The following is a 14,146-nucleotide window of genomic DNA, read 5'->3' on the forward strand; positions in this document are numbered from 1 at the left end:
ACTGTTTTTTGAGGGGATTTAATTCTGGAGACTGAGCAGGATGTGGATGTTGTTTTCACTGTGGAAACTGCACAGCTAGACCAATGAGGAAATAGCTGGAGGGGAAGGGGCAACGTGTTTTTCCTCCTGGTGTTGCTGATGCAAACAAGAGATGTTAGTTATTTATCCTCCGTTCATGAACAGAGCACAATTACATTTAAGAATATACTAGGTCCATTCCCATGAGTCAGATATGAATTGCCCTGCTCCATATCCCGCTTAAGACAGGCCTGAAACTGATCAGTAGGATTCGTATTATTCTCCATGCGTAAACGGGGCCATGTTGTCATCACAGATATATCTGATCTGTCGTCCAAATGTCAATATTCTAACGGGAGCATTAGAACATTCACCAAGGAGCTGAACAACACATCAACTATATCTATGATCAAAAAAAGTAAGCTTAGCAGTTACTATTATTTTACTCATAGTTATCTGACTCCAAATAAAACTAGAATTTAGAATTTGATTTTAATCATGCTCGAAGCTCAGAGTGGTTACACTCGACTCTTCCTTGCGTGCCACCATTACTCAATATATGCTCGTGGGATTAGCACTATTGCTGAATCTCAGTTTGTTGGAGAACACAGAGGTTGGGGGTCTAGCAAACACAATACATGCATTACATTTTGCATAGATAGTTGTGAGCCCAGGTCAGCGTGCATTTAGAGGGATCCTTAAGGCTAATTTGACAAGAACCGACATAGAACGTCCATGGGTTCGCTTCACATCAAATCACCAGAACCATGCATCACCAATCCCATTTTACTGGCAGAATTTAGCTGCCATTCCCAACTTGGGGACTCCACTGAAGTATTAAGCCACTGATTAGTTGGTTTTGGGTCAAATTTGTCCCCATGAGTATTCAGTCGTAATTAAGGCTGAAAAAGGTATAAAATTGATTAGAGTCATGGAGATCATGCAAGTTAAAATCAGAAGAATTGATTAACAGGGAGGTAGATGATTAGCTTAGAATTCATCAATCAATTACAGAATACAGAAATTAAAAATAGAAATACAGAGTAAATAATCGTACCCAACCTGCTTCAGCTACACGCAGATACAGAACATGCACGGTGTGGTTGGTTATGATCTTCCCTGATTGCCTGGTTTGGTCTCCTTAAATCCAAAATCAGGCCTTTGATCGTGACCATAAAATTTTCGGTGACATTTCATAAGTTTTTCTGAGATGCTCAGTAGGGAGCATTAAGACATTGAGGATGGATGAGTCCAAAATATGTTTGTCTTTAATATAAAAAAATGAATGGCTGAAAAAGATATATGATGCTTATGATTTAATACTTGTTTTATTTTGACTGTGGGCTCCCATTTTTCTCATCTTGTAATAATTTTGAAAAGCCGACACACAGCAGAGTGAAATTTGTGTAGCTTGTTCCTTGAGCACGGATTGGTCACTCTCATATTTTGACTTTCATTTCTTTGTTTGTCCCTGAAGGACATGGATCGGGAGTTGGACCGTGTGTGCTCATTCCTGGGTGTGTGCCCGACTGAAGAGGAGAGACAGCAGGTGAAAGAAGGGGTGAAATTTGATACCATGAAGAATAACCGCATGGCTAACTACTCCACTATTGATGTCATGGACTTCAAAATCTCTCCATTCATGCGAAAAGGTTGGTTGTACGGAGAGTGATGTCTTCTTGCCTCCTTATGCACATCTTTTACCCATACTGTATCTTTAATGCTCTTTCGTCTTCCCTCTTCCTTCAGGGAAAGTTGGCGATTGGAAGAATCACTTCACTGTGTATCAGAACGAACAGTTTGACAAAGAGTACCAGAAGAAGATGAATACCACACTGCGGTTCCGGACCGAGATTTAGGCAGGTATCCATCACCCAGGACAAGGGTCAGCTGCAAATGCAATTCACTGGCAGTTGAGAAAAAGTTGCACAGAAAGGTTTTCCTAAAACTTAAGGTGAAGTGATGAATAGGGTGTCTATGGTCTGACTGAGAAGGTGGACATCAGGTCCGGACTAACAACAGCAGTCAAATACTAATTTTTCACTCATTTAACTTTTCAGCAATGTTCAAATCAAGAAGATATCTATGTTGCACAATATTTCATTTTCTTTCATTCTATATTTTTCTATATAACGAAAATTGTGTTCTATATTCTTCTTTCTTTCTATATTTCAGCATAATGGGAGAGCTTGGGGTATGTTATTACACTTTTTGCTCTTTCTTTCATTTCTCATGCACAATACATCACATTGGAATAAATGTCATACCAAATGAAACAATGAAGTCTTAGTCACATATTTTGTATTCTTTACATCTTTATACCTTAAGTTATAGACAGTTAATTAGAGGCTATGCACTTGTGCACCCCCATCAGTGGGGAAGGTCTCACACTACATGAGAACCTCCAAGTTGTCACATTTAAGAACACAACCAAGTCATTTGGATTTATTTTTTCAAAACCAAATATAATCAAAGGACCAGGGGTCCTGAATCTGGTGCTTTGCCCATCAAACGCAATTGCTGGGACCCCCATTATAGAAAACCTCTGCGACTGTCAGCAATGCCCATGACGAACAACTGCAGAACATCCCTCTTACCTCCCATTATGTTTGTGGTAAAGGCAGGCAGTGGTCAACAAAACAGAAGTCAATAACTTTGGTCTGTAAACAGGCCTGGATCATAACCAGTAGACAATGGCTTGGCAACCCACTCAAACATGTGTCGAGGACCCGGCCCTAGGCCCCCCTGATGAGAGATTGACAGGGATGGGTTAGGAAGGAATGCATTCTTAACCCCTCGCACACGCCATTGAGGTGGTAGCAAGAACGCCTGTAAGAGGAAAAATATGTGGTTCAGAGATAATGAGCAGCCCTACTTGTCAGCGGAGGAGTCTGAAGTCTGGGGACTTAGATTTAGAGTATTAAGGAGCAAGGTTAAAGTTCTGACTGAGGCCATGCATAGAATGAGTTCCAGCATAACCTTGGAGGAGATTCAACATGCTGAGCGAGCAGTTGGGGAATACTCCAACCCTACAGGGGAGGAGCACAATGCCTGGCTAAAGCAAAAAGATAAGGAAAACGGAAGGGATGTCAATACCGAAAGAATATTAAGAGGCTTTAAGGGCCTTCCTGATTATAATCTGATAATTTATTGGATAGATTCAAAGGACTGACTGTAGAGGAGTTGGGGGATGATTTACACTCAGCTATTGGCTGGATGTCCTTTGTAGATCCCTTAAGGCACCGCGGAGAGGGGCACCTGAAGAGTGTGTTGAGATGGTGGAGGGCACTAACTTCTGGCTTGTATGAAGTCAAAGTTTGGAGAGATTCCAAGGAGAGATTATGACAGGGAGACAAATACCAGTGATGAATAGGTTCATTAAAAAATTACATAAGAGCTAGTGTTTTTCCACTCGTATACTGAGATGGTGGAAATTCCGAACCGGAGGGGCACATGAGATAAAGTATTGGGGAAATTTCCTTTGAGGTATGAGAAAAAAGTTGCATAAGAGATAAATGTCTTTCCACTCGGTATATTGGGGACATTTCTTATCAAAAAAAGGTACACTTTTATACGAGCTAAGGATATATAAGGAGTGAGCTTTTAGACGTTAAAAAAGCAGGAAAAAAGAACGAGAAGAAAGAAAAAAAGCATTTTAGAATTTTGCTTCAGAAGATATCTATGGGCTGAAGAGAGAGCAACGCAGGACAGCTGTAGTCAAGCTGGAGTGGCGCGCTCCCTCTGCACGCCATTCCAGGATCTGGATATGGAGAACAGAGTGATGTACGCAGTGCGGACTTAGCCCAAGAGTTGTGGCAACAGGATTGATGTCGAAAGAGCAGCGCAGAACAACTATAATCAAGCTTGAGTGGTAATTATAATCTATATTACTTGTAGAAGTAGGAAAAGTAATACATAGAAGTAATACATTATGTTTCCTTTTATTTTTATGTATTTTATTTCTCAGTAAGGTACTATATAAGGTAGAAAAATGTAGAGAAGTTTTTAGAGTTTAGATAAACATAATATTCTAGGAATAGTTTCTTTTAAACGTCCAGAAGGGGGAGCTATAGGATAAGGCTAAGGCCAAAGAGGATGGGTATTTGAGGGGTGTACCTTGAATTTTAACATCATGGTGGAAAGGTAAATTAGAAAGAGCTAAAGGGGTATATGTAACTTGCATGTGATCAGCAAACTGAAAGATGAGTATATCCTGTAAACTGTATAACTATTCTTTTGATTGATTATAATAAAGTATATCTTACAATAATCATATGTGATAAAGGTTCTTTTAGAGGAATACAGTGAATACAAGACATCGTATACCAGATTTGCATCACACCCTTCACTTCAAGACTGGGCTGGAAGTTCAGTAGAACTTACCAGGGCTCCAGGACGTTCGGAGTACTTAAAGAAAAAGAGAGTTCGTCCCCGAGACACCTCATGGTGAGGTACTGCTCGTGGGAACGTGAGGTCTGAGCTCGGCAAGGGGTCCGTGGCTCACGACACATGCACTGATAAAACAGGAGGCAACAATCTCGCAAAGACATGACATGAACATTGAGCTTATATGCAGGTGTAGACAGGTGCAGACAATTAGCTTGAGGGCAGCATGCGAATGGAAATCAGGTATGGAGGATTGACAAGTTAACAAGATCATTTGGAATAGTTAGTAATAAACCTATCCTGCCCTAGCGTTCGTAAATTAGTAAATGACATGCAGAAGAAACATAAGGTAAACATGAACACATGGTTAGAATGTTAATATTACCCAATCCTGATCTAGCGTGAGTAGATTAGTAAATAGACATGGGAAAATGAAACGATTAGGGAAGAGTGAGTGACAGCAAAGGAGAGAGAGAAAGCATGAATGCATATAAGAAATATAAGAAAAAAAAATTTAGAACACAAACTCAAAGAATTGAATGGCATGTATGCTTGTAATCCCACAGAAGAAATACAGAACAAATTAGCGGTAACCACTTCTCAACTAAACAATATCATAAACAAAAAGACCCAGTTCCTAATATAAAGACTTAGACATGACAATTTTGAACACAATAACAAATCAAGTAAATACCTGGCAAACCAACTCAAGCGGAACAAAGACAAATCTCTCATCTCAGTCATAAAGAACTCAGCAGGGGAACCCGTGACCACACCCAGTGAGATTAACAATACATTCCGGGAATTTTACAACAAGTTATATACCTCGGATCATGAACCAAATTTAGTAGATATCCACTCCTTTCTTAACCATGTAGACCTACCTCGTCTTAATGAAAAACTAGCAATTGAGCTAGATGCACCCCTAAAACTGAAAGAATTCTATAAAGCAATTAACCAGATGCCTAACAATAAAGCACCGGGACCCGATGGTTTCCCCGCTGAGTTCTGTAAGCACTTCTGGAACACAATCTCACCACTCTTCTTCAGAATGACAGTTGACATCAAACTAAACTCAAAAATACCACCACACATGAACACAGCCCTCCTCTCAGTATTAATGAAGCCTGATAAAGACCCAACCCTATGTTCCAGCTACCGCCCCCGATCGCTCATCAACACCGATCTCAAATTTATCAGTAAAGCACTAGCCACCCGAATTGAAATGGTTACCCCCATCACTAATCCATCCAGATCAAACCGGATTTATCAAAGGAAGACACTCTTCAAACAATATGCGTAGACTTTTCAATTTAATTCATACATCAAATCAAAACTAAACTAAAACAATAATCGCTTCACTAGATGCAGAAAAGGCATTTGACAGAGTAAATTGGACGTTCCTGTTTAAAACGCTCAACAAATTTGGCTTTGGAGAATCGTTTATTCACTGGATAAAAATATCATATAATTCACCAATGGCCACAGTTTCTACTAACGGACTAACATCACAGAGTTTCACACTGCACAGAGGGACCAGGCAAGGATGCCCACTCTCACCAGCTTTATTCGCCTTGTTTATTGAACCACTAGCTGCTGCAATACGTCAAAACGATAAAATAAAAAGAATCCATGCCCCCTGTACACACCACTAAATCAGCCTTTACGCAGACGACATATTGCTCTACCTACAAGACCCATCAAACTCCCTGCATGAGGTCATCAGTCTCATTAATTCATTCTCTCAAATATCTGACTACGCTATAAATTGGACAAAATCAACCATTTTACCCATAAATAGTGTTGACTGGAATGCTACATCTCACCCCTCACCTCCACTAGCAATATCAAATATCTGGGTATAAATATTTCTACCAAGCTGTCAGAGTTGTTCCTCCTTAAGTTCATTCTGTTAATAAATACAATTGAAGATGATTTAAACCGTTGGACAGACTTACCACTATCTCTAATTTTCACAATAGCAACTGTAAAAATGACCATACTACCTAAAATTAACTACCTCTTCAGAATGATTCCAACCCAGCCCACCACAAAATGGTTTAGTTCATTAAACACCATCACAACTAAATTCTATTGGAAAAATAAAACGCCCCGGATCAAACTTTCTACATTACAGAAACTCAAAACTCAAGGAGGACTGGAAGCCCCAAACTTTTATCAATACTATTTGGCAAACCAGCTAAACTATATCACAAACTGGATTCATCCCAACCAACAGGACAACCCATGGATAGAAATAGAACAATCAGAATGTAAAGAAATTTATGGCATGGGACTCAATAGTAACCAATAGTGAGCTGCCTGTGGCTATTGATCACTGTTCATACAGCCAGAATGTATCTGGATGTCAGGTTTAAAGGGTGATAAATTAGCCTCATAGATATTTTGACCTGTTTTGTGTATGTGCTTTAAATCTACATACATATTTGCTTTGTGAGATGTTCCATTATTCTCATAATCACAGTGAAAAAAGTTTGTGTTTGTCTTCATAAAAACACAGAGGCTTATTTTGTGCTGTGAAAAAATTACATGAACGTAGCATTCTTTTGATTTATTCCCACCACGAACATGAGTTCAAAGCTATTAAAAGATTGGGAAGGCCACTACCATCCAATAAATCAAATAGGCTCATTCTAGTGGTCAAGAGGTGAATTACAGTGAGGGGGCTTCTTTCCTTGGGGGTCATCTCACCCCAGTTTAATGGGCCTTCTCTGCCTGCTTGGTAGTATCGTTCCTGAGACTAACCCTGTTGTTTGCTACCTTTGTAAGTTGCTCTGGATATGAGTATCTGCTTAGATTGTGATGTACTGCTATGTAATGCAATGGATACATGGGATTCAGACCTATTTGTGTGGTTTTATATTATGTTTGTCATGAGGTGGCCCAATGTGAACTCAGGCACTCAGAACTGCTGATAAGTGATCTTTCATCTGGTTTTTATTTTTTAACTCCCATAAGTTGGACTTTGACATAGTGGGCAGGGTATATTCCTCTAGTTTGTCATACTGTCATTACTCACAATATGAGTTTGGCGTGGATTGTATTTACACTAACCCTGCTGGTCTACGTAAGAATTATATCACCTCTTCCCAGGTACAGTGTAGTTTAAACAGGAGCAGATCAGTCTCTTCAGCTCAGCCCTGACTATCAGCATGGCCAACCAGGACCAAAAAGAAGTAGGTGTTCTATTGCTTTGTTATACGTCCCTCTGGATAAGAGCTTCTGCCAAATGCCATTAATGTAATGTAATTACTATATGAAAAATCTTTGCCACTAAATGAAGTGAAAGAGATGCATACTTACAAAATATACTTGGGCTAAAAAATCAAGTGTTGCTTGAATTTGCTTGTGCATATTATTTTGGGGCTCTGGCATGGCGTTTGCCCTTTTCCTTTTTGGACTTCCCAGCCAGGCTCAAAGGCATCCAGGGGGTAGTTGAGATTGCGGACCGGGAGGATTTGTGCACCTTCCAGCTGGTCAGCTAGACTACGACCTAACTTTTGAATAAAACAAAGTTTTGATAGTTAACATCATCACACTGAGGGAGATTAATGTCCTTCAGTCCAAATCTCAGGGCCGTGAGGTGGTGTGTGTATGTGTGCAGTACAATTGGCTGCTTTGTTTTTAATATTGAATTGTTTCTGTTTTCGATTTTGGTTTCTCTCAGACTGTTCCAGTTCCACGTCCGGAGTTGTTCGATTTCCATGGTGTGTCAATGGTTCATCACTTCACTGACAACTGGGACAATGTGCAGAACTTCCAGGTAAAACCTGATGATATTCTCATTGCAACATATCCCAAAGCAGGTCTGTCCATCTGTTCAGCTCTGTCATTTTATTTTCCTATCTGTCTGTAATAGAATTAAACATGTCTGCCAGGGCCTCAGGATTGACTACACTTAGGGCCAGGGCCACATAGAGACCTAATGAGGGGCAGGTGCTCAAAGTGAGGAAAGGCTGCACAAACCTAGAAAAACTACACCCAGTTATTGTAGAGCATATATTTTACCAAAATGAATGAATGAAAATCATCAAATGATGGACAGCCTGTTCACATAAAAAGCACTCAAACTCACCTAAATATACATAAGTTGAAACTTACAAAAGCATATTAGCAAGAATAATGCATTGTACACTACTTGTGCTTTTTACATATGCTTTTTTGCTTTTTTCTTAAGAGAAATAGGTCAGGTTACAGGTGTATTAGCAGGTTGGAATATCTTGAATGGATGAGAGAATTTTTAAATTGTGATTGTGAAAATTTTTTATGTACTTCCATAATCACACCCAATAATAATAATAATAATAATAATAATAATAATAATAATAATAATAATAATAATAATAATATTAGCATATAATGTTTCTTCACAAAGTTACAATGAATTAGAATTACATTACACACAGTGAGCACTTTATTAGGTAGACCTATCCGCCAGCTTGTTAATGCAAATATTTAATCGGTCAATCATGTGGCAGCAACACGGTCAAGGGGTTCAGCTATCAGCTAAGTTCTTTGGGAAAACTGAAGAGAGGTCTGAGGAGACGGGCAAAACTGGTCAAAGCTGCCGGAAAGGTAATAGTAATGCAAATAACGACACATTCCAACAGTGGTATGCAGAAGAGCATCTCTGAACACACATTGCATCAAACCTCTAAGTGGGTAGGCTACAGCAGCAGAAGACTAATAAGTCTAAGAAATAAGTCCAATAAATATCTTGCAAAGTGCTCAGTGCACGTAAATATATGGGGTTTATGTGAATATGGAGGCAAAAACACATCAAACTACACTTTCCATACAGCTGTCTCCATTAACCTTTCCACATGAATGGAGAGATTTTGAAGTGGAGGTGGCCCAATCTGAACTCCTATAGTGGAGTAGTGCTCACTGAGTGTATATAATTCTATCTAAAATCTTCAGGGTAAGGCAAAAACCATTCCTGGCTATAGCCCAGAAAGCCCAATGCCAGTGATGCCTATACCCCATTCAATGATCTGCAAAGGTTAATTACTGTGCCTTTGGTTTCTGTGCATTTCAGAACTGTTTATATATTTATGATATTTATCTATTTGTAACCCTCTCTCAGGTACAACATGGGTATCCCACATGTTGGATCTTCTGTATTTTTGGAAGTCCTCCCCGAAGCGCGGGGTCTCCCTGCCCATCTATGAGAGAGTCTCATTCTTGGAATCCTGCATCCCCAATCGTCCCAAAGGTCACAGAGACACTGAAAATCTGAATTAGACAGCTAAACAAACATATTATACAAAAGCTGCAGTCTATTTAATTAGTTAATTGTGAACACCACTTTATGAAAGATTGCTCTGCCTTAACTTTTATTTCAGAACACTGCCTTTGACCTCTCTATAACTTCACATGGGCAGCAGTTTAGAACAACACAATATACATTTATACTGGAGTATTAAGTAACAAGGATATTTTAGTTTGTCTGATCTATATAGGCAGGAGAGAATATAAATATAATTCTTGATTAAGAACTGTACTCTGCTTCACCACATACAGGTGTAGAATCGGCAGATAAGATGACCACATCCCCTCGCCTTATTAAAACCCACCTTCCAGTTCAGTTTGTGCCTAAATCCTTCTGGGAACAAAAGTGTAGGGTAAGGGTGGACCACGATAGACTGAATGTCTATATTTTTTTATCAGGCACTTTTACAAAATGTCATCTTGTCATCTAACTCTCTATTTCCCAGCAAAGAAAATGTATGTCTGCATGCACCAAATCTTTCCAAATAAATGTTTGATGCTTGGTGTTTGGACTTGATCTCTGTTGACTGTCTTTCTAATCTGTAAGTCTCCTTCTGCAAGTTGTCCTGACATAAATGTGTATGTGCATAACTCTTTCAGTATTTGTTAATGAATTATGAATGACATCTTTGTCATATAAATGTTGAACTCCCACTCTATACAGATTATCTATGTAGCCCGCAACGCCAAGGACAATGTTGTGTCCTACTTTCATTTCGACCGTATGAACTGTGTACACCCAGAGCCTGGAGACTGGCCAAGTTACCTGCAGAAATTCCAGGAGGGAAAATGTGAGTGTGGGAGTTATTTTTCTGGTTATATGAATTTTAAATTCACAGATCATAAGAAAGTACAGTCAGGAAAACATTTATATTAAACATGTATTTCTTTATATTTATAGATATGTATTTAATATGTACAATTTATATTAGACAACTCTTTTTGGATTAAATATTTTAATGAATATGTAAGTAAAAATGTTTAGATTTGGCAATGAATGGATCTGCTTCAGGTACTACAGTGCACATCTAACAGGGAGCATAATACATCTCCACTATAAAACTGGAGGAATCAGAAACCCCCCAGTACCAAACAGGTGGTAGCTGGGGTGATGGAGGATGAGCCCTATTTGTTCAGTAGCAAGCAAAGCATGCAGATTCAGTGCAGGCAATGAGCAGCACAGGGGAGGACTGACTGTTGGTTTATGAAAGTGTGCATGTGATTGGACTCAGTTTAACAATGTGACACTGAATAATACAATATTCATATCCATATTCAATACAATAATTCCCCTCCTTGGTTTTCCAGTGCCATGGGGCTCCTGGTATGACCATGTGAAAGGGTGGTGGGAGAAAAAACAAGCTTACCCCAAACTCCTCTATGTACACTATGAAGATCTAGCAGAGGTAATAATTGCAGTAGTGAAAGTTTTGCTGGCCAGCAGTCCCTCACATAGCAATCCCTGACATAGCAGTCCCTGACATAGCAGTTCCTGCTGTGGAACAATAATCGAGCTCTGCACCTTGCAGCACTATGATCAACATTAACATCGACCCCAAAATAAAGAGAAATATATTCAGGTCCAGAATTATTGGCATACTTGAAAAATATTTGCAAAAAATCTGTAAACAAAAAAATAGTACAGTTATTCATATGAACAGTATTGTCCAACTTTATTAATGGTTAAATGGAATCAAGATGCTCAGTAGCAAGCATTGAGACATTGAGGATTTGTAATGTTCAGAAATGAAAGGCTGAAGGATATATGTTGCCGAGATGCTTATGATTTAGTGATTCTTTTGACTGTGGGCTCCTATTTTTCTATTTTTGTCACATGAATGAATGAATGAAGCCGACACACCGCAGAGTTGAACTTGTGGTCACTTTCATATTTTGACTTTCAATTTTTTGTTTGTCCCTGAAGGACATAGATCGAGAGTTGGACCGTGTGTGCTCATTCCTGGGTGTGTGCCCAACTGAGGAGGAGAGACGTCAGGTGAAAGAAGGGGTGGAATTTGATACCATGAAGAACAACCACATGGCTAACAACTCCACTGTTGATGTATTTGACTTAAATCTCTCCATTCATGCGACAAGGTTGGTGGAGACAGTTTGAGGTCTTCTTGCCTCCTTATTCACATCTTTTACCCATACTGTATCTTTAATGCTCTTTCTTCTCCCCTCTTCCTTCAGGGAAAGTTGGTGATTGGAAGAATCACTTCACTGTGTATCAGAACAGACATTTTGACAAAGAGTACCAGAAGAAGATGAATACCACACTGCGGTTCCGGACCGAGATTTAGGCAGGTGTCCATCACCCAGGACAAGGGTCAGCTGCAAATGCAATTCACTGGCAGTTGAGAAAGTTGTACAGAAAGGTTTTCCTAAAACTTAAGGTGAAGTGATGAATAGTGTGTCTATGGTCTGACTGAGAAGGTGGACATCAGGTCTGTCCTAACAGCAGTCAAATACTCATTTCAGCAATGTTCAAATCAAGAAGATATCTATGTTGCACAATATTTCATTTTCTTTCGTTCTTTGTTTTTCTATATAATGAAAATTGTGTTCTATATTCTTCTTTCTTTCTATTTCAGCATAATAGGAGAGCTTGGGGTATGTTGTTACACTTTTTGCTCTTTCTTTCATTTCTCATGCACAATACATCACATTGGAATAAATTTCATACCAAATGAAACAATGAAGTCTTAGTCACATATTTTGTATTCTTTACATCTTTATATCTTAAGTTATAGACAGTTAATTAGAGGCTATGCACTTGTGCACCCCCATCAGTGGGGAAGTTCTCACACTACATGAGAACCTCCAAGTTGTCACATTTAAGAACACAACCAAGTCATTTGGATTTATTTTTTCATTTAAAATTCAAAACCAAATATAATCAAAAGGACCAGGGGTCCTGAATCTGGTGCTTTGCCCATCAAGCGCAATTGCTGGGACCCCCGTTATAGAAAACCTCTGCGACTGTCAGCAATGCCCATGACGAACATCCCTCTTACCTCCCATTATGTTTGTGGTAAAGGCAGGCAGTGGTCAACAAAACAGAAGTCAATAACTGACAATGACTTGGCAACCCACTCACACATGCACTGATAAAACAGGAGGCACCAATCTCGCAAAGACATGACATGAACACTGAGCTTATATGCAGGTGCAGACAGGTGCAGACAATTAGCTTGAGAGCAGCATGCGAATGGAAATCAGGTATGGAGGATTGACAAGTTAACAAGATCATTTGGAATAGTTAGTAATGAACCTATCCTGCCCTAGCGTTCGTAAATTAGTAAATGACATGCAGAAGAAACATAAGGTAAATATGAACACATGGTTAGAAGGTTAGTATTACTCAATCCTGATCTAGCATTAGTAGATTAGTCAGTAAACACAGGAAAATGAAACAATTAGGGAAGCGTGAGTGACAGCAAGGGAGAGAGAGAAAGCATGAACGCAAGGTTTGTGGAATGACACGACAAAGTGTATGCTAAACAATGAATGGAACAACATAACATGAAACAGCGTAAATCGTGACATAACAAGTTTGTGAACTGTGACATGAATAAACTATATAACGTGACATGATAAGACTAACAATTAAATCGTAACAACTAAACATGAAATGTAACATGACATGAAAATGAAACGTAACGAGAAATAAAACATAAAAACGTGGCGAGACTAGACTTACATAATACGTGACACTGTTCATAATAAAGTAACCAAGACAATAACTAAACATGAAATATGACGTGACAAGCATGAAACGTGACAAATCTAACTCTAATCTATTTTAGAATCAGTCCTGGCACAAATAAAATGCCTGGCCTTCAGTACAAGCATCAATTTGATAGTTAGACTAAAATATTATTTTGAGCATTCGTTCCTAAAAAAACTTTTTAGCACATAAATTGTGTCATATTTTACTTTTGAAGGTGGAAAAATAAAAAAACTATTCTCACATCAGATTAGTGTGATTTTGCCCACATGTACACAGGAAGCTGACCTCAGAACACAAAGTCACACAAAAAGGCTATTCAATTTTTGAGGTAGTGCTTCTTGTTTTGGAGAAATTAACAGTGTGACAACTTATCCCGCTCTCCCCTACCTTTAGAAAACTTGCTTTATTGACATATTCATGAGTATTTCCACTTGAACTGATTTTCAAATCCACTCAAAGGGGGAATTCAAGAAATTTCAGATTCCACAAATTAATTTGAAATCAGATATGCACAAAAAAAAACAAGTGAAGATGGGAAACATGAAGATCTGAATTATGGAATAAGACTCTTCAGGTTTGTTTGTTCACAGAGAAAGAGGAAGATGCTTCACAGCACTGCATGTGCACGGCGGTCTGGACAGAAGGACATAGTAACAGTCTCTATATATCAACGATTACTGATGGAAGACCGACCCCTGCTGCTCCCTGCTGAAAAAA

The 14,146-nt window shown here is 39.0% G+C and overlaps 1 protein-coding gene and 1 pseudogene across 2 annotated transcripts in view; both read left to right on the forward strand.

Annotated features, from left to right (window-relative positions):
• LOC133138336 (cytosolic sulfotransferase 3-like) overlaps positions 1–2,297 on the forward strand; it is a 20,994-nt gene extending 18,697 nt beyond the window's left edge. For both annotated transcript variants that reach the window (XM_061256979.1, XM_061256980.1), the window contains exons 7-8: positions 1,496–1,670; positions 1,768–2,297. In XM_061256979.1, the coding sequence (XP_061112963.1) occupies positions 1,496–1,670; positions 1,768–1,877 (285 nt within the window). In that variant the 3' untranslated portion in view covers positions 1,878–2,297. The remainder of the gene's footprint in view (positions 1–1,495; positions 1,671–1,767) is intronic.
• Positions 2,191–12,355, forward strand: LOC133138338 (cytosolic sulfotransferase 1-like; annotated as a pseudogene).
• The last annotated feature ends 1,791 nt before the right edge of the window (positions 12,356–14,146 follow it).

This window comes from Conger conger, chromosome 10, assembly GCF_963514075.1.
Source record: "Conger conger chromosome 10, fConCon1.1, whole genome shotgun sequence".
Taxonomy (NCBI): Eukaryota; Metazoa; Chordata; class Actinopteri; order Anguilliformes; family Congridae; genus Conger; species Conger conger.